The 26696-nt window shown below is 37.1% G+C and overlaps 1 protein-coding gene across 1 annotated transcript in view; it reads right to left on the bottom strand.

Annotated features, from left to right (window-relative positions):
• LOC113509792 (rootletin) overlaps positions 1-26696 on the bottom strand; it is a 98772-nt gene that overhangs the window by 28343 nt on the left and 43733 nt on the right. The window contains exons 2-30 of the mRNA XM_052898547.1: positions 23457-23555; positions 22897-23082; positions 22053-22264; positions 21475-21640; positions 20547-20756; positions 19895-20083; positions 19333-19469; positions 17938-18052; positions 17593-17698; positions 17320-17450; positions 16559-16710; positions 16009-16154; positions 15166-15296; positions 14303-14499; positions 13482-13647; positions 12089-12278; positions 11193-11362; positions 10689-10881; positions 10251-10434; positions 8791-8966; positions 8072-8257; positions 7395-7575; positions 6682-6847; positions 5949-6062; positions 4838-5045; positions 3999-4108; positions 2963-3139; positions 1896-2003; positions 634-718 (exon numbers count right to left, since the gene is read on the bottom strand). Of these exons, the coding sequence (XP_052754507.1) occupies positions 634-718; positions 1896-2003; positions 2963-3139; positions 3999-4108; positions 4838-5045; positions 5949-6062; positions 6682-6847; positions 7395-7575; positions 8072-8257; positions 8791-8966; positions 10251-10434; positions 10689-10881; positions 11193-11362; positions 12089-12278; positions 13482-13647; positions 14303-14499; positions 15166-15296; positions 16009-16154; positions 16559-16710; positions 17320-17450; positions 17593-17698; positions 17938-18052; positions 19333-19469; positions 19895-20083; positions 20547-20756; positions 21475-21640; positions 22053-22264; positions 22897-23082; positions 23457-23555 (4591 nt within the window). The remainder of the gene's footprint in view (positions 1-633; positions 719-1895; positions 2004-2962; positions 3140-3998; positions 4109-4837; positions 5046-5948; positions 6063-6681; positions 6848-7394; positions 7576-8071; positions 8258-8790; positions 8967-10250; positions 10435-10688; positions 10882-11192; positions 11363-12088; positions 12279-13481; positions 13648-14302; positions 14500-15165; positions 15297-16008; positions 16155-16558; positions 16711-17319; positions 17451-17592; positions 17699-17937; positions 18053-19332; positions 19470-19894; positions 20084-20546; positions 20757-21474; positions 21641-22052; positions 22265-22896; positions 23083-23456; positions 23556-26696) is intronic.

Raw genomic sequence — 26696 nt, 5'->3', positions numbered from 1 at the left:
CTTGTTTGCCATTCTAAGTTGTATAAAAAAAAAATATTACATAAATACAAATATACACAGGTACATATATAAGTATATACATATAATACAGGTACATTGTCACTATGGTAATAAGTATTTTCGATTTTAAAAGTTCTTCTTTAATCTTCTTTAATTTGATGTCTTTATTAATTTAACTAGTATTAGTAAGCATATAAATGACATTCTAGTCTGTTATCAAATCACTTCTTAGTCACTTAGGAAAATATTGTTTCATTGATTTAAAAATTGACGCAGGCAGTTTTTTTTTTTACAACACAGGAGGCAAACGAGCATGCGGCTCACCTGATGGTAAGTGACTACCGCCGCCCATGATCACCCACAACACTTAAGGCATTGCAGGTGTGCTGCCGGCCTTTTAAAAAGGAATATACTCTTTTCTCGAAGGTTATGTTGTCGCATCGGTTCGGAAATACTGCTGCTGGAAGTTGATTCCAAAGAATGGTTGTGCGTGGAAGAAAATGCCTTGAAAAACGCACGGTGGAAGAATAAGTATAATATAATATAATTTAATATGTAATAAATATATATAATAAGTATTATAATTTGTTTTATATTATTTAAAAATAATAAATAAATAAATGACAATGATACTTTCAGCGGCGGCCAGCGCCTCCCGCAACTGTCCCACTTCTTGCACGCGCTCGGCCAGTTGCACGCGGAGACTTTCTGCCTTGTTCTGCAATTATTATTCATATTATTATATATTTTATCAGCCATTAAGTGTCCACTGCTGGGCATAAAGATAAGTATTGCCAGTAATAATCGCATCCAATTTGGTATCAGTTTTTGCGTGATACCGGAATAAACATACAGACGACAGGCAAAATTGACTTGTAGCTAAAGGGCAGAGTCATTGAATTCTTTAAATTATAGTTGAGTACAATGATTACTGGCTCATCTGTAATACTCGTGAACGGGTGCTACTTATGGGGAGTGGACTGCTCATGGTTGCTTGTTTATTTTCTATTTAATAATATATATAGAACTTTTCTTCACTTGAGTAACATCTATATCAATATATATATAAATATTTTAACATGAAACGGTGCTCCGTGTAGGTGCAAACTGAAAATCAGCGCTGAACGCACATCAGTCCAGCAAAAGCTGAGTTTGTTCCTATTGCCAGGCATACAGATACTGCACAATGTATTTATTAATAAATATATGTACATTACAATTTCTGTATATTTGTAAAGAATGGCAATAAATTTATTATTTATTTATTTAATGCTAATTATAGTCACAGTACCCATATAAATGTATATAATACTTTGAAATATCTTACTGATTCTTCTCAGTAAATAAATTTCTGAATTCAGCAGTAGAATCATAAAAAAATCGACAATGGAAAGGAGCTTGTAAACAAGTATATTAAAATAAATACTATTTCTATTCTAAAAATTGTTGTTTTGACATCTATTAGTATTAAAACTACACTAAATACCAGAGGGAGACTTTGTACAAAAGTCGATTGCTTGGATACCTCTGTCCCATTCGTGTTTCAATCGTGAGGCAGCTGTGTTTGCATGGCTGTGTTTCGGTTTGAAGGGTGGGATATGGCGTGAATTTACTGGGTACAGAGGAATAACACCTGAATCCTCAGGAATGGCAACGCACGGAGGGTATCATGGGCGAAATAGTATACTCTGTTATGTCCATGGTACTGCTCATGTCTATAGGCGACTGTTACCGCTTTCCATTAGGTGGACCGTCAGCTTGTTTGCCATTATAAGTTGTATAAAAAAAATCATATTACAACTCACAGCAGTACAGTAGAACTTAAAAATATTTGTATTTTTAAATATCTCCTATGTACAATCATTGTAAATTTTTTTAAATGGTAATAAGATTACCTCGTTCTGTATTTTCTCCTCGGCAACAGAACTGAGCGCCGCTTCGATGCTGGTGATCTTATCTCTCAGGTTGCTGATCTCCACTGTCTTCGTCTGAACGGATTCGTTCTGGAAATCATTACGATATTATCACAATACAGATTCGAGAATAAAAGAAGCAAAATACTGGGCCACCTTATACGACATGACGATTTTTTAAAAAGCATACTAGAAGGAAAAATAGGGGGCAAAAGAGGAAGGGGAAGACCGAGGAATAACTCCATGGGATAGGTAAAGGAAACACTAGATGTCATGTCGTATAGGGAGGTCAAAAGCATGACCTGGAATAGAGCTGGCTGGAAGAGAATGCATTAGTTGCCCCGACAAAAGGAAACTCTTAAATGAAAAACGTTTTATTTAGAAATTATAATAATAATATTTATTGCACCATAAACATAAAAATGTAGTGGGGGAAAGGGATTATTAGTAATGAAGACTGAGAATCCCATTGCTAGCAATATACCCAACCAGGTCGACCTCCTCACGGTTCTACCTGGAAACCACATGGTTAATTCCTGATGAATTCATCATGATGGGCTAACTGGCCTGTTTTCAATCTTATCTATCACCCTTCACCGGTGCTCCACCAGTGTATCCCGTTAACGCAGGCGGGGTTACCATATCATTTTTACCCATAAAAAAAAAACAAAAATGTACAATGTTAATTAGATAATTCAAGTGAGATACAGTTGCATTAAGTACAATTTACAATTTATATTGAACGAGAAAAAAGTCTGCATTACCATCAGTCCCCAAACTAGGCCAGACCTGTATCTTGTGAACTGTGAATATAACTATAGACTATGGAGATATAAAATAAAAATGAATGTGGACGGTTATAAGGGCAAAGGAAGACTTAAAAAAATGGATGGACTGTGTGAAAGATGATATGGCCAGAATTAGAGTGAATGCAGAATTGATTGCGAATAGAGAAGAATAAAACAGAAATACATATTATGCCGACCCAAAACAATAATAGGGATAATGATGGAAAGATGAAGATGATGGTGAAGGAGATATAAAGTTACCAGTGCATTGAGTTGAGCGTCCTTCTGTCCGAGCGCGGTCTGCATGCGAGCTTTCTCCTCCTGTATGGAGCGCAAATTGCTGGTCACCGACTGCAGCTTGCCCTCGCCCTTTCCTTGTTGCTCGGTCGCCTCTTTCAGCTGCTTCTTGAGTACATTCAGTTGAGACTTGTAGTCGTCCTGTAAGAGTGTTTTTAATTATTACTATCATTGTTTTGGCGTTCCATTGTTTCTGCCTATCCTAATAGTGTACAGGCGTGATAGATATGTATGTATATTTTATCCTCTACCAAACCAAACCGAAAAATTAACCCGGTAGGCGTATACCGCGTTATTTTTTTATCGGGATAAAAATTCAAATAATTCGTTAATATTAGTTAAACAATTTCGGAAATTAGTATAAGCGAACACTGTGACACACAATTTTTATATATACAAAAATGATATAATTGGTTATGTATAAACTTGAGTTTGTCTAATTCTTATTGTTTGCAAATTGTCACAGTACACCACTCTACCCGCTGACATTGATGCTCCTTTCCACTTTGGGTTTGTTGGAACAGAACTCTTGTACAGTTAAGCTCACCTTTATACATTTGCTTTCCTCTGTCATATTTTTACGTATTTTTATTTATTTACACTTTATTGTACGCACTGATAATACATAAAATACATATATTATTACTGTGTATAATAAATAAATAAAAAGTATAAATAAATAAATAAATAAAAATAGGGAACATACCGTATTAATTAATTAATTAATCTATTACATACTTCAAATAATATAAAATCTGAATGTGTATAAACTACGCTCACTTTTTAATAAATATAAATAATTATATTTTTATGTTGCCAGTGATAAAAGTTTTTTTTTTTATACTATAAAGGTGGCAAAAAAAAAAGGAAGCCCGTTTGTTGGTAAACGACCACTGCAGCCTATGGATGCCTGCAACACTAAGGGTCACGTGCGCGTTGCTGACCCAAGTATGAATTGTAATGTGACAATAATATTTCTTTACATATTATAATGGATTACCTTTTCACGTTCAATCTGGCAAACTTCGTGCATGAGATTCCTAACGCCTTTCTTGATGAGCTCCGGGTCTACATCTATGATCTCGTTGCGATCTTCAGAGTGATCGCGGCCTAGAAAAAGAAAATAGATAATAGAGGTGGTTCACCTTTCGACTAACTGTAATCACTGTTCTGTTATTATAAGTTGATAGATATGTGTATTTTACTTGTAAAATGCACGAGTAAAAGTAACTATTTGTAGGTGTAGCCGACTAACATACTATTGTCGAAATATCGACCGCAGATGCATGCCACCTGTACACAGGTAACTCGCCTACGCGAAGAAGAAAAGAATTGTTAGTAATGGAGACTAAAAATCCTATTGCTAGCAATATACCCAACCAGGTCGACTTTCTCGCGGTTCCCCCTGGAAACTATCATGGTTAATTTCTAATGAACTCATCATGATGGGCTAACTGGCCTGTTTTCATTCTCATCTATCACCCTTCACTGGTGCTCCGCCAGCGTATCCTGTTAGCGCAGGCGGGGTTACCATACCATTTTCACACAAAAAAAATTACATACTCTATTGCTAGCAACAGAGACTAGATTTTTATCAATTACTAATACATCCTTAGTAGGTGTGTGATACCAATCGTGAACGTGACCGTCACACGGTGATCAAGTCAAGTAATTAACTTAAACAAAATTGGTTTAAGGTTTTTTTTTACATAGAACTTAGAATGGTAAACAAGCCGACGGCCCACCTTATGGAAAGTGGTAATCGAAAATGGAATAGCATTTTTATCTATCAGAAAAAAAAAAACAATATATATGCAAACAAAAGTTGATCGGTGTGACCTCTATGCGGGCTGTATCTGCGGGCGGGGCTGGCGAGGCGGCGGCGTGCGGCGGGCTGCACGCTGCCGTCGGGCTGCACGCCGCACACGCGGCGTAACGCGTGCGCCACCGACGACAGCTTGGCCTCCGCGTCGCGCCGCGCCGCCTCGCACTGGCCCAGCGACGCCTCCAGCGCGCGGCCGCGGCCCTCGCACCCGCCCAGCCGCGCCTGCGCAGGGCCACGCGGCACAACGCAAGCCGCACGTTCAGCGGACAAACATCCACGTGTAAACGTAGCGTATCACATAAGGGGATATGCAGTGCGCTGATGTTATCATGCAATGCGCTAGGGTTGTCAATTTTTTTTTACAAGAAATAAGTACTTTTTTAGTCTGAGAAAAACATTAAATATTATTTTAAAAAAATTAACAGTAATTTATTTATTTAATGTTTTAAATACGTATTTTTTTTAGAGTTTCTCGCGCAACTTATTAATTTACAGTCTCTTTTAAAAACTTCGTGATGCCTCACAACGAATATAGCTAAAATTAAAATAAATGAGGAGCTCATTTTTTTACTAAATTAATTTGCACTGAACGCCCTCTGACTAAATTTAAAAAAATTGTGTAGATGTCTAACTCTTATAGTATTAAACATTTTGATATTTCACAATGCTTAATACTATAAGACATCATTTGAAACCAGTATTTTGTATACTTTATTGTTATTCAACAATAAAAAGCATTATGTAGTGATAAACGTTGGCAACCCCAGCTGTTGCCGATTATCCGCCGACGGCCGAATAGATAATATTGAACGCTAGTATACTGCAGCGTCTTATCAACTTAATGATCAATCTTCCGCGAAGTATGACCAAAAGTAACATGTTGTTTATTTGATATGTTGGTGAATCATCGCAAATGATCGGCGACCGAGAATCGGCGCAATGTATTAGCTGTAGTGTAAACAGCTAATACAACAGTATTTTTTTTTTGGTTACTTAATAAAGTTTTGTTTAATTCCTCTACCATTAGCACATTTGTAACTACCATTCGTTATGACTCGTGAAAAAAATCACATTCCTATGTCATAAATATACTTCTTACTGGCTGATTAATGACATTAATATTACCTTGAGTTCTTGTATCTGTTGAGTAGCATCGGCCAAACAAACTTCCAAATTATGCTTGAGCTCTTCGAGACGGCGTTCCTTGGAGCGGCAATCTTCGAGACGTAACACTAGTTCCTGAAAAAAAAATGACGTGACAACTATTGAATTCTATAAAAGAAATACTTGTAAGGTTAAAAAAAAAATCATATACATAAAAAACTAAATAAACCTTTTACAACACACCTTTACCAGAGGGAGACTTTGTACAAAAGTCGATTGCTTGGATACCTCTGTCCCATTCGTGTTTCAACCGTGAAGCAGTTGTGTTTGCATGGCTGTGTTTCGGTTTGAAGGGATTTACTGGGTACAGAGAAATAACACCTGAGTCCTCAGGAATGGCAACGCATGGGGGGTATCATGGGCGAAACAGTATAGTCTGTTATGTCCATAGTACTACTCATGTCTATAGGCGACGGTTACCACTTTCCATCAGGTGGGCCGTTAGCTTGTTTGCCATTCTAAGTTGTATAAAAAAAAACCTTCAACATCAATTTTCTACTCTTCTTCTAATTCTCAGTATCACGAGTGACGCACTATTAATTGTTAAGTAAGGTCTCCGTCTGCTAGCTCCCCCCGTCTGCGATACCTGGCCTCCGCCACCCTTGTCGCTCCCAAGAACAATACCTGGTCGCTGCCACCTATCTCGCTCCTGTGAGCCTACTACTACGGGAGTACCCTTCCCCCACAACAGTACCTGGTCGCGCGCGCGACAGGCCTCCTCCAGATCGGCGCCCCGCTGCCGTGCGGCGGCGAGGTCCGCGCGGGCAGCGGCCAGCAGTGCCTCCAGCTCAGCACCATGTCGCCGTGCAGTCGCCGCCTCTTGAGACATTCGCTCTCGTTCCTCGCTCTCGTTCTGTAACCTACAGCCAAATATACACTTTAAGTAAGCCTACTATAAATGAAGTAGTATTATATATAAAAGCCTTTAAAAAACAGAACTAATACCTTTTAAAAGGCCAGCATAATGCAACGATTCTTCTGATGTTGCGCGTATCTATGAGCTGCGACAATTACTTACAATTGGGAAAGCCATGTGCTTATTCACTATTCTCTAAAGATAATCCGAACTCCGAAGGATCAACTGCATTATTAAAGACATGAAATCGATCCTTGTGCAGTAGGACTAAACTAATGGCGGTTAGTTGATTGTTAGTTGATAGTTGATGTTGATCCTTTTCAAAACGAATAACCCAAATTCCAAAGGGCCAGCTACTGGTAATAAGCTATTATGACGATGATGAATCCACGAGTGAATTATTAAAGACTAATCGTTTAAAAAAAAAGAAAAAACTGTTCCATGTTGAGTAAGAGTGAGCTATTTACGGTTAACATTGATATTTTCAAAGCAGGCGGTACCAGCTGGGAAGGATTACATGAAATATGCAGATCCTTAATTGGACTACTAACCTGGACTGCAGCTCCTTGATGTCGTGCTGTGCCTGCGCGAGCGCGGCCCGTTCCCGCTTGAGCTGTCCGTCTGTAGCACGCAACTCGCGCGATACATGTTCGCCGCCCGACTCCGCCTCCTTCAGTAGCGACTGCACGCGCGATATTTCCAATTCCAGCGATGTACGGGTCTCCTCGAGGCCTGTATAGTTCGAATATTGTAAATGTATATTATTAGTCTTGATCATCTTGAGCATTTGGATCTTATAGAAACAAAAAAAAATCTTGTTTTCTATTGAAAAATTATACATTTATTTATTACTTGGCAACCATTTATTAGAAGGCTTTTCTTTTTTTTAATGGGTGAAAATAGAGTGGTGACCTCGCCTATATATCTATGGCGCAGATGTCTTGGAAGGTGAAAGATGATAGATGCAAGCAAGAGGGTTGCTAGATCCCATTACTGGTATCCTCACCTATCATCCCTCACTAGTGGCCCGCCAGTGCATACCGTTAGCACAAGCGGGGTTACCATTCCATTACCATCCATTAAAAATGTTTCTTCAGGGTCGGCAACGCGCGCGTAATATTCCTAGTATTACAGGCGTTATGAACGGCTACGGTAACCGCTTACCATCAGGTGGACCGTATGCTAGTTTGCCACCTCAGTGGTATACGACGGTCAGCGGGGAGGATACCTGCGATCTTGTGGTAGGCGTCGTCGCGAGCCCTGGCGGCATCCCGCCGCTCGTGCTCGGCGCGCTTGACGTGGTCGCGCAGGTCGCGGCAGCTGGCGCTGTACTTGTCGCGCTCGGCGCAGCACGCCGTCAGCTGCCGCCGAACATCCGTCAGCTCCTTACGGAGGCTATCCGCTTCGTTCTCCACTGAACGCGTGTGGGACACGGTCATTTCACTTTAAGCACTTCAGTACATTTTTAATCTAAATCTATATTACTATTATAAACCAGAAGGAGACTTTGTACAAAAGTCGATTGCTTGGGTACCTCTGTCCCATTCGTGCTTCAACCATAAAGCAGTTGTATCTGCATAGCTGTGTTTCGGTTTGAAGGGTGGGATATGGCAGCGAATTTACAGGGTACAGAGAAATAACACCTGAGTCCTCAGGAATTGCAACGCATAGGAGATATCATGGGCACAACAGTACACTCTGTTATGTCCATGGTACTGTTCACGTCTATAGGCGACGGTTATCACTTTCCATCAGATGGGCCATTAGCTTGTTTGCCATTCTAAGTTGCATAAAAAAAGTAAGCGCCGAAGCCATGTCCTCTACAGCTGACCATGATGTCTGGCTAAACATCAAATTGTTGATGTTGCTCGCCCCAGCCCTGTCCGTATTTAAAATAATGGCGTCAATGGATAAATTAATAGATGTAGCAGTAGACAGACAACGTACACTCCTTGAGCTTGCGCATGGTGTCCTGCAGCTGCGCGTACGCACTGTCGTACTTGTCCTCGGTGAGCGCGAGCTGCGCGCGCACCTCGCTGCACTCGCGGTTGCACGCCTCCTTCTCCAGGTGTAACTCCTTGATGCGATTCTCGTACCGCGTGCACTCGTCCTCTGCTGTCGCCCTGCGAAACGAGGGAGGGTTGGGATATTTAATACCTAAGATTACACTTGTTGATATACAAGATATAGAAAGGTCTTATTATAATCAAAATTTTGAAATTTCTCGATTTCTGAACTGGACACAGAGAGACTAAATAAAAGCTCGACCACCAGTAGCAATATATTTTTCTCAAACATGCTTGGAAATATGAGCATTATTTTGACAATCTTCTTCGAGATAAATCAAAATTGCCGTACTAGCCAGATACATGCGGGCAGCGGCCGGCAAAAGTTGTATGAAAATCCATATCTGTCGTGTTTTCCGGTCAGATAAATTACTATGTAAACTCATATCTGTCCTGTAATTTAAAAATAGAATGACCTTTTACTTCGAAACATGGCTACCAAGGAGGTGACTAATAAAAGGTTTTATTTAAATTTTGAACTGGCTAGCAAACAGAAAGCTGTTTATTGAAAAAAACAAAACAAAGGAACATGATGGCGCGTGAAAAATTATTGTTCGTTATTCGTCATTGAATTTAAAAAGTTAAATTGTGTTTTTGATTTCCGCGCATTGTTTGAGAAAAGTACTATACAAGCCTTGGCCACAACTAGGCATTGATGGTCTCACGTATTTGTGCCTCGGCTACGCCTCGGCCCACATTTACACGTTCGTTCATCAATTCCTCAGTTGCTGGCCGCTGCAGTAATGTACTAATAATTACATCAGCAATGGTGCACTTGTATGTATGTTATGTGCAAAAACCTTTATTAAAAAGATCGACTATGTAAGTCACATCCGAGCACACCAACGCCTACAACAGCCCACTGTGCAAATAATCAATCAATAATAACCAAGTCAAAGCGGTCGTGGTGACCGAAAACGGTCAAGAAGCATCGTCCATCATGAAATAAAATGATTAGAATAAACTATCATGTCTGAGTTAATAAACATTTTTATTTCTTATTCCTCTTACTTATTAAAAATAATGAATATATATAAATATTTTAGCAGTCATCTTTGACTGCGGCCATTTTTAAATAATGCTCTTAACTTTATCGTTACCTACTTTTTTTCAAGCACTTTTATTTCATACTCATATTAATAAGATTGACAAAATTTACACAATCCACCATCTTGTGACGGTGGCCATTTTATAAATATCACAGTACCTAGAATAACATAATGTACTGTTATCAGAACTAAAGATATAAAAATTTTAGCACAATCTTTTAAGAGGAACCGGTTCTAAATTAATTTGTAAGAAAAGTATAACAAATATAACTGTAGATAGTATGTGACGTACTTGGCCTCTTCGAGCCTGGTCTTAAGCGCGGCGAGGTCGTCCTTGAGGTGCGCGATGTGTCCGCGGTCCTGGTCGGCGCGGGCGGCCCCCTCGCGGCGGCAGCGCTCTAGCTTGGCCTGCTCGGACTCTAACGCCCGTCGGGACTCTTCCAGACGCTCCACTAACGCCTGCTGCTCCTGGTGGGCTGACGGGGAACAACTCCTTGGTATTGGGGGAGAGGATTGTTGAAGATCGTCTTAATACAGTATACATCAAAGTTTACCTCGTCTTACTTTTCTACATTTTTTACATCTGTGTTATTTTTCACTTAAATCTCTCATAAATATCACCATCTATCTTTACGTGAATATTTCTTTATTTTAAACCCTCCGAGCCGGATAAATAATATTTTTGATGTAAAACCGCATTTAGACAATAACAAAAAAAAATTAATAATACCCATAATCAAAGCCTGCTGTTTATCATTCTCTGCTCTGAGCATTGCCTCATCGTGTTGCAATATGAGTTGATCGCGGGACGTCAATAGCTTCTTTTCTCTCTCCCTCGCGACCGCCTCCGATGCTTCTTTCTCGCTTGTCAGCGTCGCTATTGTCTGGTTCAGTTTGTGCTCGAGAGACTGACGTAGTTGTTCCTGTGAATATTAATCTAGTGTTAATAATTTCCTATGTCACTACTTTAGGTTGTTTGATTATATATAATTGTTTATGGTAAAAATAGGGATCACAAAAGATTAAATTAAATATGAATATGTCATGCAGGATATTAATTCTAAATTAAATGTTAAATTGACAAACCAATAGGTCCCATATACGAAAAGGTGCTAAGAAAAGAAAAATTCCTTCTACCTTTGTAATAAATACATGGTCGATTTTGTTAGCATGATTGAATACCGATAACCCACTAATTTTCTTAACCGACAGCGAATAATGCTAGTCCACCGACCTTTTCCTCTTTCAGCTTAGTGATATTCTCTGTGGTGGTCCGGTTGATGTTGGCGATGATCTGCTGGTACTCTGCCTCCTTCTTGCCCGATTGCTGCTGCATGCTGTTCCGAGTATCTCGTAACTTCTTCTCAGAATTCTCCAAGTCTTTTGTCAGCCGGGAAATTTGACCTAAATATTGATTAAAGTTATTATATTTTGGACTGTCTATGTACATTATTTATTCTACAATAAATTTTGAAAAATATGAATGTTTGCTTTTTATGAAATGAAAATGGAATAGTAACTTGCTTGTGCCAATAATATGTGATGGCGGGATACCAGTGACGGATGATAAGTGAGGACGAAGTCAAGTTAGGTGGCTCATCGTAAGGAATTGATTAGGAATAAAACATGACGGTTTCCGAGAGTAAAAGCGTGGAAATCAGCCTGACTGAATAAGAACAGAAATAAATAACAGAACAAATCCTTCCCTATTTCGATACAACTACTAAACTGAGGATGAATCCTCACCTATCATCCAGAGGGAGACTTTGTACAAAAGTCGTTTGCTTGAGCACCTCTGTTCCATTCGTATTTCTACGATGAAGCAGTTGTGATGCATGGCTATGTTTCGGTTTGAAAGGTGGGATATGGCAGTGAATTTGAAGGGCACAGAGGAATAACACCTGAGTCCTCAATAATGGCAACATATGGGGGATATCATGGGCAAAACAATATACTCTGTTATATCCACGGTACTGCTCATGTCTATAGGCGACGGTTACCACTTTCCATCAGGTGGGCCGTTAGTTTGCCATTCTAAGTTGCATTAAAAATTCCCTTACTAGTGCCCTTCCAGCTTATACCATTAACGCAGGCAGGGTTACCATTTCATCTTCATCTCTAAAATAATACCTTTATAGTTCTCTTGCTGCACGAGCATCTCCTGCAGCTCATGCTCCAACTTATTTCTCTTGCTATCCGCGTCTTCCAGCATGTTGGCCGTATCGAACAGTACCGCTTCCAGCGCGTCCTTCTCAGACCTCACGCCTGCCAGCTGTTCTTGCAGATGCTGCTTATCTTTCTCCAAGCTATCTATGAGGATCTGTAACGGTGTAATAATCATAAAAACCCATTAACACTATTGGGCACAGATCGGTTGCCTATTTTAGAGGGGGATCTCTCTCTTAGTTACTTAGTCTCTTACACACTTGACAGAGTGGTTGTGGTTTTAATAGCATCATCATATCAGCAATTAACTGTCCATTGCTGAAAATAGGGTTACCACAAACACCGCCATAACGACCTCAAATGCATTACAGAGAGTTAGTAGATGCCACCTACATCTACTGATTCTCTGTAATGCATTTGTCGTCGTCACTCCATTTAGTGGAAGCGTCCTATACTCCTTTTGCTCGTATGGGATTGACATTCGAGAACCTTTCTTCCCTATTGGTTGTCAGTTCTTCGAGCTATGTGACCAGTCCATTGCCATTTCAGCTTGCTTATCCTTCGGGCTATGTCGGTTACTTTGGTTCTTTTGCGGATATCCACGTTTCGGATTCTATCACGCAAAGAGACTCCATGCATAGCCTTCTCTATAGCCCGCTGAGTAACTTGAAACTTTTACATACAGACAACTGTGTAGGGCATTTTGATAGCAATAATAATTTATGTGAGAAGAATTCAAATTACTGTTACCAGAGGGAGACTTTATACAAAAGTCGATTGTTTGGGTACCTCTGTCCCATTCGTGTTTCAACCGTGAAGCAGTTGTGTTTGCATGGCTGTTTCTTTACTGGGTACAGAGGAATAACACCTGAGTCCTCAGGAATGGCAACGCATGGGGGGTATCATGGGCGAAACAGTATAGTCTGTTATGTCCATGGTACTGCTCATGTCTATAGGCAACGGTTACCACTTTCCATTAGGTGGGCCGTCAGCTTGTTTGCCATTCTAAGTTGTATAAAAGAGGCTGTTTCAACGCCGAAGAAACGGCAGCTCACGTTATCCTGGAATGTGAGGCTGTGGCCCATCAACGTTTAGAAATCCTCGGAACGGTAAGGTCGCTCCGTGAGGCCTGTGAAGAACCCAGGAAGCTTCTGCGCTTCTGGACGGAGCTAGGTTGGCTGCACTAGCCACGACTCATACGCACAATGGCCCAAATGAGAGGCTAAGTGCGGAAAATGGAGTCCCTTTCACATTCACATTCACATTCACATAAGTTGTATAAAAAAGAAAAAAAAACACTAATGTAGTTCAGATCTACGATCAAGTTTGCAAGAGACGACACATCAACTACACTTACCTGTTTCTCCTCGCCGTCCTTAACGTGGTCTTCCAACGCTCGGTTGATGCGACCAATGGTCTCATTGGCCTGCTCCAGTCGCTGCTGGAGCCGTATCATCTCCTCGTTCAGCGTGTCCTTCTTGCGAACCATTGCGGTCAGTTGCGAACTCAGCTCGCCGCGTTCCCTGCCATATTAATACTCATGTTATTCGTCATCGTCATATCTGCCATTAACTGTCCACTGTTGGATATAGGCATCTCCCATAAAGGGGAATTTTGCCAGTAGTTGCCACGCTTGGCAGGCGGGTTGGCAACAACTGATGATGTTTTAAGAGGGACGCTGCTGCCTATCCATTTACCATAAAGTTTTCTTAGCCAAGTCCCTTACTGTTACAACACTCACAAGAAAGAAAGGTGGCCCATTCTATGCCGTGACTTAACGGCATGCGTTGCGGTACATCATTTTGCTCGCACTCGGCAGGGATTCCATCCTCATACCTTAGAACCACAATGGTCACGCACAAAACAAAGGAATTTCCTCCTGTGAATACTCAGGTTGTGGAATGATTTTCCTGCCAAAGCTTACCCTAGACACTACAACATAGGGTTCTTCAAAAAGAGCGTATTAAGGTTCTTAAGGATAGGCAATACGCTTGTCACATCCCTTACAGTGTTACAGGTGTCCATAGGCTGTAATATTCCCGTTTACCATCAGACGAGCCGTATGCTTATTTGCTACCAGAGTTGCATAAAAAAAACATATACCAGAGATACAGGTACCTATGCAGACGACTTTTATATAAACTCTCTGTGTTACATAAAGCGTATGTCGCAACATACCTTATAACCTGTCGCAACTCCAACTCCACTTTTTCCCTCTCGCTCTCAAGGAACTTGATCTTCTCGTACAGCGACACTTTGTCAGCCTCCAACTCCATCCTGTTCTGTTCGGCCGCTAACAACTCTTTCCTTAGCGAGTTCAGATCGCCAAGCTGTTCAGTCGACTGATTCGAGAGCGATGATTTCTCGTCTTCCAACTGTTGGATTTAAAATATTCGCGTATAGAAGAAGATAATAAAAAATATTGGCCACAGATCAATATGATCTGTGGCCAATATTTTTTAAAATAAAATAGTTAATAAAAATTAATATTTAATGTATTGTACATTAGGGAATCATAAATAATAGGTTGGTAATTTTTAACCAATAAATAAATACAGAAATTTTACGATTTTGGCTATCATCATCATCATCATCTCATCCATTATTTGTTCACTGCTGAAGCCTTTCTGATAGACCGCTATAAGGAACGGTCCTGAGCCACTTGCATCCATTGACTTTCTGCAATGCATTTGAGGTCGTCACTCCATTCAATTCATTTCAAAAACCTTTCTTCCCCATCGGTTATTGGTTCTTCGAGCTATGTGACCAGCCCATTGCCACTTCAGCTTACTTATCCTTAGCTATTATGCAAAATAGATTTGTTGGACCGAAGATAAACTATTCAACAGTTCAATAGTTACTTCAAAATTTTGTTTAAATTAGAACAAAAAATTATTAATAGAATTGAATACATGCAAAGTTTGTAAAAAATAAAACACAATGAAAAATAAACAATCGTAATATTACAAATTGGTAAAAAAATATCACTAACATTTGAAATCAAGTCATACTATAATTACATTAATTTGAATACTACAAACATGTTTAACTTCATCCTGCAATTTCTTCTTGTCGCCTTCCAGATTCCTGACAGCCGCCTCCAGCTTCTCCACGAGGTCCTGCAGGTCGCCCCTCTCGATTATATTGCGTTCCAACTCTAGCTCCAGCTCACCTTATGATTAGACAATATTTTTATTATTGTTTATTACAACATAATGTCAAACAAACTAATCGTCCATATGATAAATAATAGGAACTGTCGTTTATTGACATGAATATTATATAGATAAAAATTACATTTTTCAAATTAGGTTTCAATAAACTATTTAAAAATAGAATTAAAAATTAATTTAATAAATACACCTAATTATTTTCTGTAATTATTCTCTATTTCTCTTCCTCTTTTTCTCTTTAGGTACATGAGCAAAATGTCGCATTTTTTTTTTATACAACTTAGAATGGCAAACAAGCTGACGGCCCACCTGATGGAAAGTGGTAACCGTTGCCTATAGACGTGAGCAGTACCATGGACATAAAAGAGTATACTGTTTCGCCCATGATACCCCCCATGCGTTGCCATTCCTGAGGACTCAGATGTTATTCCTCCGTACCCAGTAAATTCACGCCATATCCCACCCTTCAAACCGAAACACAGCCATGCAAACACAACTGCTTCACGGTAGAAACACGAATGGGACAGAGGTACCCAAGCAATCGACTTTAGTACAAAGTCTCCCTCTGGTTATATATTTATTTGAAAATTAAGTTCCTCTTTGAGGTTTAGAACCACTATGCTAAAAAATATTATTGTATATCTATAAAACACCAATCGATGGTACTTATGAATACAGAAATAAATATGCACAGAAACAATATTTGCTTACTTCTATTCTTCTCCATTTGTGATATGATAGCATCAGCCTCGAGCTTCTGCTGGTCGAGCAGGTCTCGGCAGAGAGCAGTTTTGTTCAACTCCTCGCGCACCGTAACCAACTCGGAGCGGAAACGGGCCGAACGCTCCTCTTCTGCCCTGCGCCGTTGAATTTGAATCTTATTATCATAGAGAATAGAATACTATATTTATTACTTAGGAGCAATACATAATATAAAGAGCTACATTCAACAAGTTCAACACACCTTTGATTAAGGTAGCATTTTATAATGTAAGCATATTATCATGTATTTATATTTGATATAAATGTATGCTTTGTTGGCTGTCCTTAAATAAATAAATAAGTTCTATACTTGTAAATAAAATAAATACTAAAGAGTAATAACAATAAGTAATATATTTTTAAGGTCACTTTTACATTTTTGCTTGTTACGAAACACAATTTCGTAGACATAATTTTACATTCTACATGAAAATATTATCAATCTAATGTATCTAAGAAACATTTCACTGTCAATCGTTGTTTTGTAATTAAATATTACCTAAGAACTGATTCCCTAGCTGACGCGTCTCTGTGTAGTTGGTCAACCTCGGAGTTCAATGCTCTCTTCTCATTCTCTAGCGCCTCTATCGTCTTCTCGAGGCGAGAGTTGATCTTCTGCAGTTTCTCATAGTCTGACGTTAGTGATTCGACCTTGAGAAATAAATAATAATAAATTTTATTTATTTAACCAAAGGTACTTATAATACTTAGTTAAATTAAATTAAATTTATTAATGAATTAAAATAGCTTATAGTACCCATATGCTTACACAACAAATAAAGCAATGCTAGATCTTTTAATACCACCACCATTTAAAATGGATTCAGTGATATTTTTACGAGATTTTGCACTTTAATTAAATGCAATTTAAACAGACTTAACGCTTACTTTTTAGGTAGCCGTTAACTTTATTTATAAAGTTTACTTTGACTTCTTTTTCTTAATGCAGCGTTAACTTTATTGATAAAGTTTACTTTGACTTCTTTTTCTTAATGCATGCTCGGCAAAAAGTATGCATACACGAACAGTCTCTCAACACCTTTGACTATTCTAATCAGATATTATAATCGTGAGCACAATATTTCTTACTTTTGTTTATCCTCACCAATCATCCCTCACTGGTTCCTCGCCCATATATATTGATAACGCAGGCGGGGTGACCATTCCATTGTCATCCATTAAAAATAAAAAACTTGTAGAAGGCCAGATCTCTGATTATAAATACATTAATTAATTATAAATTTAAAATTAGGCAATTACCATTGCATTTATTTCGACTCTGTTCCGTTCTAGATTGTTCTTGTCTATCCTGAGTGCTTCCAGGCTCTTTTGCATGGACTCCTTCTCTTGCAACAACTGGCTGAGGTCTGCATTGGCTTGATCTAATTTACCTATTAACAATACCATTATGTTTATAGATCACTTATCAGAAGGGCACGGGTTACAACACGAAACGGGAGAATTTCTCTCAGAGGTAATCTGGGGTCGAAGAGTCAAACAAAATCTTATTGTGCAGTAAAAAATAAATCCTACCTTCAAGATCCTGAACTTTTCCTTCTAAAGAGGCAACGGTGGAGTCAGCCGATTCACAATGTTTTCTACTTGACATCAGTTGCTCTCTTGTATTTTGCAGTTTCACCTAAAAAATATAACACTTATATGAATAAAATAAAAATTGATAATTTTTCTTTTAAGCCCTTTGATATTTACTATGCTATTATTTATCTTAAAAATTTTGTGGTAGATTTATATACAAATTATTTTAAGACTAAAGTTTTAAATAATCAATAAATCTATTTTTTTTTTTAATCAACAATTCATTCATGTGCAAACTTTGGTATAAATGTTCATAAAAAAAATCGTAATAAAAAAAATCACCTGCAACTCATGTATTTGTATCTGGTACTTGTGTAAGGCTGCTTGCACTGCCGATATTGTGCTCTCCGCAAACGCAGTGGCATTCGCAGACTGGGGCACGCTGCGTTTCGGCGATCTACATGGAAAATCAAATATCATAATACAAGTCATCAATAAAGTGGGTAGAATTGATCTCTTTGTCTTTCTCCCACTTTATCTTTCTCTCTCTCTCTCATGTACCTTTCTTTGAGAATGCGGTAATGCCACTAAAATAATAACAGTATTTTTAATGCTCTCAGGTCTCAGAGTTGTCATAAATGTATAAAATTAATAATGAACGAATGCTCTGGCTGAATTATGTCTAAAACTGTAGGCAGTTGGCGCACTATTTATTAATATAATTCAATAATAATTAGGTCTACTGGACTGTCGGTTCTACCTGATTATTTATTCTTACAAGATTATATAATCACAATACAAAAGGGGGCAAAAATATGCAATTACATTTTTACCAGATGGAGACTTACAGAACACGACTTACAGAAGTCGTTTACTTAGGTACCTCTGTCCCATTCGTGTGTGTTGTTGTGTTTGCATGGCTGTGTTTCGGTTTGAAGGGTGGGATATGGCGTGAATTTACTGGGTACAGAGGAATAATACCTAAGTCCTCAGGAACGGCAACGCATGGGGGGTATCATGGGCGAAACAGTATACTCTGTTATGTGCATGGTACTGCTCATGTCTATAGGCGACTGTTACCACTTTCCATCAGGTGGGCCGTCAGCTTATTTCCCATTCTAAATTGTTAAAAACAAAAAAGTATTAAATCAGCAGTTAATTGTCCACTGCTAAACACAGCCTCCCAAATAAATGGAGTCTTATTATGCATTGCCTTTCCTGCAAACTGTGCCGTGTGATCCTGACATAAAATAGGCCACCCCTTCCTTTCCGTGAGTGCCGTAAGAGGAGACAAAGAGAACTTCATGGTCAAGGGATGAGCAGCAGTGTTCCTCTTAAATTATCACCAAAGCCTAATTGCGGTTGCCAGCCCACCAAGCGTGGCAACTACTGGCAAAACCCACAAAGGGGGAGGCCTATGCTCAACAGTGGACAGTTAAATATATTGAATAATTAAAGGAGCATTTTATAATGTAACCACATTATCATGTATTTAAAGTCGATATAAATGTGTGCCTTGTTGGTTGTCCTTAAATAAATAAATAAATAAATCATCATAGCGTGAGTACATTATTTTTAATGTATGAAAATGAAATGGCATTGACATACGCTGGAGTATACCAGATAAACCCATAAATTAACCTCGACCTTTTTTTCGAGAGACCGAACCAGCTATGTCCTTTATAATGATCCGATATAGTGGGCAAAACATATAAAAGTAGATAATTTAAGGTATACCTGTCAGCGAGATGCAAGTGCACAGGCGTAACATCAGCCTCCGAGTCTTGTATGAGCGCGCGTGCAACCTCTTCTAATGCGGATCGCATTACATTAGCTTCTGAGCACATCGTCTCCGCCGCGTCGCATCGCTCCTCCTAAACACAGTCTTATGTCATTTACATAAGGTTTTTTATACAATGGACGTGGTGAAGCAGTCACCATAACCACAGGAAATATAATACTGTACATAGCAAACGAATGAAGATTGTAATAGAATTCAAACTGAAATATAGCATGCAGGCCAGTTAGTTGATGGCAGAATTAATAAGTACTTTAGGAGATGAAATTTATTTGTAAATAATAAACAATATAATTAAAATAGTAAGCCAAAATCCTCAATATGAATAGACAAAATTTTTATTTACTTTTCCCAAGTTTTTAAGTCTAATGAGAGATAATAAAAAATGTAAATTTTAATTATAATAAAAACTCTTTAAATTATATACTACCAAAAAATAATTTGTCTGATAACAAAATTTCCTTTGTCTGTACAGGTAGGCAAACTATTGAAACAACATACCAGACCCTGTAGCTCCCCAAGCAGCCGCTGTATGCGAGCGTCCCGCTCGCGTAGTTCAGCAACCGCGGTGTCCCGCTGGGACGATATGTCCCGCAATTCGACACGCAGCGCCTCCAGCCCCACGTTGGTCGACACTGGTTGAGTGGGATGCATGGCACCATGCTGACTCGTAGGATTTTGAATGTCGGGCTACGCACACATAATGGACGAACAATACATTTTTATTAGTTATGACCAGAATATAATGAGTTAAATAAAATAAACGTTCATATAATCATTAGAAGCACAATTAGAAGTATTAACTAAAATATGTAGTTCTAAATTTACATGTTTTTGTGTGAGTGTGCTTATGTATATATACGTGCGTGTGCCTGAGCGTGTATGTTCTTTTTGCTATAGAATTTTTATTTTATTTTCTTTAAAAAAATACTAATGTATAATTTTGGAATTGACAAATATAAAAAAAATGACAAATATAAACTCAAAACCTATTATAACCGATTTTAAAAGCTCTTTTACCTATTGAAAGCTACATTATCAGTGAGTAATACAGGGTACATATTATTTTAAAAAATTCTGTCTATCTGGCCAGGCGGGTTCAATAGTCTCAATATAAATTAAAATAGATGTAAAACATAGTACAATTACACACCTTCATACCCTGTGCTGCAAATGCGTTAATAGAGTATCCAGTCAATGTGCCAACAAGTTCACGAACAGATGAATCCAAATCGTTCTTCACACAGTACAAGTCTCGTTCAGTGGAAGACTGCAGTTCAGAGAAGTAGCGCTTCACAGAAACTACCTCACGCCAAAGGCTTAGTAGCCGACTGTGTTCGCTTGAATAGTAGTCATTGAAAGCCTGCAATTGTAGCATTAGTAACAATCAGCTCCGTATCAAGGTCAAACTGGGGTATCTGCTGTGGGTGGCACATTTAGGGGGTGTGAAAATCAATATAATAATGCTACCTATTTATATGCATGTGACTTTTTAACAACTTATTTCAAACACTGACAAGACAGAGTACCACTTTTAAGTTTCAGCCCTGGTTCAAAGAAATCATAGATCCGTGATTGGCAACAATATTTTAAACTGAGTTTTTCTTAGATATTTGCTTTATTTAAATAAAAAAAAATATTTGCAGCCAGTTACACAAATTAATGATTTCTTTTTTAATATTTCTTTTCTACCAAAATTCTCTAATTCTAATTTCAAAATGAGATAACTAAACAAATCAAACTAAAGTTTGTTACTGTTATAAAGTTTAATCAAGTACCAGATTTTTGGCACAGAACCTTAGAAAAAGAAGAAAAGTTGGAGTAATAGTCATAAATTACCTACCTCCAAATACCATAGTAAGTATTTACTTAATTTAAAATAAAGTGTTATACCAAGTAAAAAATATCAGAGAAAATATATGTTGCATATATTTTCTCTTATGATTTTATAGTATCATAGCAATCTGATTTTTTAAATAATTCTTCTGTGTGACATATAATAAAATATTATGTTATAAAAAAATTGTACAATGCCATTTATTACTTATAGATATTGAATATAAAATCATCATGCTGCAGACCTGCTCCTCATCTTTCCATTCATCTTCTTTGATGGCCATTTCATCACGTAGTGCCTCCCAATCATTCGTCAACTTCTGAAGATCCCCAGTAAGAGCTTCATTTAGCTGATGGGACTCCTCCAGTTGGTCTCGCAGCAAATTATTCTGGGCCACTAATTTCTGACATCTGTAAATATTTAAAGGTTTATAGTATGTATACATTAAAGAAAATTAACAATATTAGTCTGTCTTGCCTATATAAACTGTGAAGCAACTTGTTTTCTGTCATATAGTATAAAATTAATTTATTTTTGCTGTGATATGGTTGTATTAAGTCATGCCCACTAAAATATCCAGACAGGTAGTGGTGTTGTGAGCCAGATTATTATAAAATTCTTATGTTAATATCTTTTAAGTTTAATTGTAAACTTTCTGTTATGTATGCCTTATAAATATTATCTATAAAGGTATTCCTTTACAATAATAGATAATATTAGGTCCCTTACACATGGAATTAAGTACCAAAAAGTAACATTTACTCAATAGTACTATACATACAAGAATACACAATAATTTAACTATCAAATTTAACTACTTACTTGCGTTTCTCTTCATCAAGCCGCCTCAAAGCTGTCTCTAAATCATTGATACGTTCATCCCTACGGGTATCCGAGCTGGAGGAAGTGGGCAGAGCGGCCGACGCCGGGAGCGCGACGCTAGTCTTGCTAGGCTGCCGATACACATCGCTACGCGGAGTCGTTTCTAGCATCTGGTGCTCTAACTCCGAACATCGCTGTTTGTATTGGAGCACCTATGCAGTGTAATCAATTGTAATAGTTTATATTTGATATCGTCTTCATCAAATATATGTAGGTAATGTATAACATTTTTACAAATGCATAAAAAAGCAAATTTAATAAATATTCAGTTAATGTTTAAGTCATATATATATATTATTAAATGTGAAATATTTGTTCACATTCAAGTTAGCCAAAACATTTTCAAATTCGAATTTGAAATTTGAGTCTTCTATTGTCAGATTGACGCCTGATAGAACAATGACATTGACAAAATAACACAGCATCTGACATTAAATGTCCTTGTTCTTAGACTGAGTATAGAGACATCGTAACCGAAAAAAAATATTCTATCGAAGCAAAGACGGCGAACTAAAAGTTTTTTGATTCCTATCAATTATGTTCAATAATATTCTGAAACTCAGATTTTTCCTCACTAGCACGTTAAGTTTATGAGTAGTAGTAATATATTATACTTTAATGAGAGTTTGTCCATCTGTCTGTGTATGCCTCAAAGTATCCATATTTTGTCTATCTTTTTTTATTATAATAACCCTGCTTGCGCTAACAGGATGTGACTGTCAGGGCATTAATAAATGATGATAGGTGAGGATAAAAAAGTACAGTTTCATTTTTGTTTCGTTACCTTCGCCTGAAGCCTCGATACCAACGCAGCCTGCCCCTGCTGAGCGCGACGGTAAGCGTCAAGCCTGCGCTTATGATCAGCTGCTTCACCAGCGAGACGCGCGCGGAGTTCTTCATTTTGTCTCCGCAAATCGCTGCTCAAACTTCCTACTGGCGAATCCATTTCTGGAGGGCTGTCCAGAGACTTCTGCCCGGGAAAAATAGCACCTAAATAAGTATGTTGGCAAGAGCCAAGATGAGAGAGTTGAGTAGGTACTTTTGGTAGCATAATGTATTCTAATATAAGTATCTAGATAATATAATAGTGTTCAGGTCTTTGAGGAATGCCTACAAATAAAACCAGTCAAATATGACAAACTGAATTAAGAATTTTATTCCATAACCAATAAAATACTTTGTTTGAAATATAGGTAGACCAATGATATCTAAAACTATTCTTTAAACTTTGGTATGGTAATGAGACAGACGGATTGACAAAAAAAGTTGCACCATAAGGATTTCTTTGGTATTCAAACCTAAAAAGGACTTCATGAGCAAGGTGAAATATTGGAATTTATTTACCTCCTTCTTGAGCCGCTGATGGGGAAGGGTACCTGTAGGCCTTCTGCCGACAGGAGCGCGAGCGCTCCGCGGCGTCGTCAGTCCTTCCCTTGCAGGCAACTGGAAAATGGCGAACACTCGTAACTTGTTAGGTAAAACTAATTTAACTTAGGCTTAGAAAAGGCCCGTGTACGCACGCAGTCTGAACGACCTTGAAAGTATTTGATGGTTAGATACTTATTCACATAAACTTGGTAATATTAGGTAGCTAATTTATTAAACAAGTCAAATTAAAACTGTTATAGCATTAAGTGGTCTATTAAGTTCAATTTACGTTGCCAATTTCGGAAATAGCTGTCAAAAATGTAACGATTTCATGTTTCTGAAATTCTTAAAACATGAAAGCGCAAGCGCAGCGTACTTAAAATTAAATAAATGCAATAAAATTAACATAATTTTAAGAATTTACACGAAGCGACATCTTCGTCGATATGAGTAATATTTTTTAAAAGGATTTATTTTAAGCATGATTCTATACAATTTCAGCTTTTAATTTTATAGCCCTATTAAAATTAAAAGACAGGGATTATTGAGAAATATTTTTTTACTGTGTCTATGGTAAACAATGTAAGCAGAAAATTCATCAGTGGGATTCACTCACAGGCATGGAGTAGAAAATTATTAGATTATGTATATTCATAATTTTTAAACACAAGGTGTTATATTTCTGAAGCACACAAAATAATGTAAAAAATAATATGTTATAATAAATAAAAGAGAATTTCATAAAATGACCTGAGAATTAACTTTTTTCCTCTTCCTCTTATGGTTTTTAATTTCAAAATAAAAATTATACGACGATTTAAATTCAAATGACATTTGCACTACAAACTTCAACTTTGCTCGTTTAACACTTACTAAAAATAAATTAACAAAAAGTACACTATTTTAAGAAGACTGGCGATGAAATGCGGCGGACTAACTGGCGGGTATAGGCCTTTAAAAGCAAACTACCTATTCCGCATTTCTGCTATCAGTCCGAGCATCTAATTACCACCTACCCCATAATTCAACAACACCAACTTGCCGACGAGGCGAATGAACGTGTCTCTTTTTAACTCGAATAAATAATGTAATACTTAGATATTTATGGATAAGTTTACATTTCAAACTACTGTAAATAGAAGGAAGTGATTACGAAGTTATGATGATTTTTATCGGATTTTGGATTAAATACATTTCTTATATTAACAACATTTCTTTATCTTATGATATTTTTGCTAATTCTGTACCGATTTTAATGATTTGTACGTTATAGACATAGGTTTAATCTCGTCTCTTTCCTACATAACTTTTTACGACTGAAATAGCTTTGTTATTTTATATCATAGGTTATGCACTCTATTCTGATGTGAAGTTGGTAGTACCATTGAAATACTATTAATTTCACGTACCCAACCATAGATTAAGGAACTATCCTTAGTTTACGGTACTAACCTTTCTATGTACCTAACACGCAAAATTAAAGTTAAAGTTAAATTTTATTATCATAGGACTCGTAATGATTGTTTAAAATCTAACACTTTTACAAATTATAATTATCTGCCTTGTAAATCGTAACTAGAAGCATAAATTAATAAATAAAAAACAAAAATCAATAACGAATATAATAAAAGTAGGATATGTAGAAATAGAAGCAAAGACCATTTGTTTCATAAACAGTTCAGCATAAAAAATTATAATATGAATGAATGAAACCATTTCAGTTTTGTACTTTGCTTTATACCTCTCTGGTTTTTAAGTTTGTAATAAACGCAAGACATATTTTGTCTAAGAAACAGTTTGCTATTTGTTAATATTTTTTATCAATCTGTATAAAGTATTTAAACAAATTACACATAAGTACGTATAACTATGATTATATAATAATAGTTCTATGTACTTATGTACATCACGCTATCAATATGAAATTATATAGGTAGATATTTTAGGACAATTTATTTTCTGTCCTGCAGATATAAATAGGGGAGGCCTATGTTCCGCAGTCAAATTCAAATAAAAATATATTTATTTACATAGACTTGTTTACAAGCACTTTTAAATCGTCAAATGTAATAAATAGTTAACGACTAATATAATATTAATTATAGAATAAAAAAAAAAAAAAAAAACAATTAGGCAGGTATAGCCAAATAGGCCAGCAAAAATAATTTGATCTCTTCAATGACTAGTTCGAACTTATTTTGTTTACACCATCAACAATATTCGTGTATTAGAACAATTACTGTTTAGGTCACAGGTCAATTACCTCAGTTTAATGTATGAAAATAGCTACAAATGTGTAGACTTAACCTTGTATTGAAAAGTGACATAAACAAAACATTCAGGTGTTTAAAGAATAATAAGAATCAACAAAATATTCTGTTGTAACTTACAATAGTGCATCAAAAGAAGTCTTCTTACCTATTTATTTGTTCTAAGCAGGCGAACCCATGATTCACGACTTGAATTCACATAAAAATCCATTCGTTGAGTAATTGATAATACCTCGGTAACCTAGCAACGCAATCAGAATAAAGCAATGTTAAGTCGATGAAATTCATTTATAGTAAGAAGTGAAACGTTTGAAAATTTTATTATTCGTATTTTACCGTTTTCATTTGTTTATGTTATTTATTTAGAATTCTTTACAAAACACTACTTTAGTATTTCAGAGCGCCTGATTGTTAAATGAAGGCAACAAATACCCTTATACAGTTTTGCACTTTAAAAGTAATCAGGAAAATGTTGTTAGATTAGTTACTTAGATTATAAATTATAATTAAATCTGACGTTCATGCGGAAAGTATTTTTTTTTTATTTTAAATCTAGAAGAGATATATTTTTTGCTCACCAATAATGTGTACCTCTCAGAAATGGAGTAGTTGGACTGTTTAAAAATGTACGATCTAGAAGGGCGTTTGTATACCGTTTTGGTTGACTGATCACCCCCTCTGTATTTTAGAACATACTGTTTTGATAGTAGTAAGGCCACGTGCGTATATTCTGTGGGGTGGGGTAACCCCACAAGTTTGTGAAAGTCTAGACACGTTAGGGTAAGTAAACCAGATAAGACTTGTTTATTTGTCGTATTTTACAAGTCTATTTCCAAATGTATAAATAATGTCAGTAAAAGTAATAATACTATAGAAATAATATTTTCAATTTATTTTTTGTACCAGTTTTTACACAAGAACTTTAGAAGCATTAACTTTTTAATCG

The sequence above is a fragment of the Galleria mellonella genome, unplaced genomic scaffold, assembly GCF_026898425.1.
Source record: "Galleria mellonella isolate WM207_F2 unplaced genomic scaffold, CSIRO_AGI_GalMel_v1 utg44, whole genome shotgun sequence".
Classification (NCBI taxonomy): Eukaryota; Metazoa; Arthropoda; class Insecta; order Lepidoptera; family Pyralidae; genus Galleria; species Galleria mellonella.
Note: the sequence above shows the minus strand (reverse complement) of the source record. Positions and strands in the feature narration are given on the sequence as shown.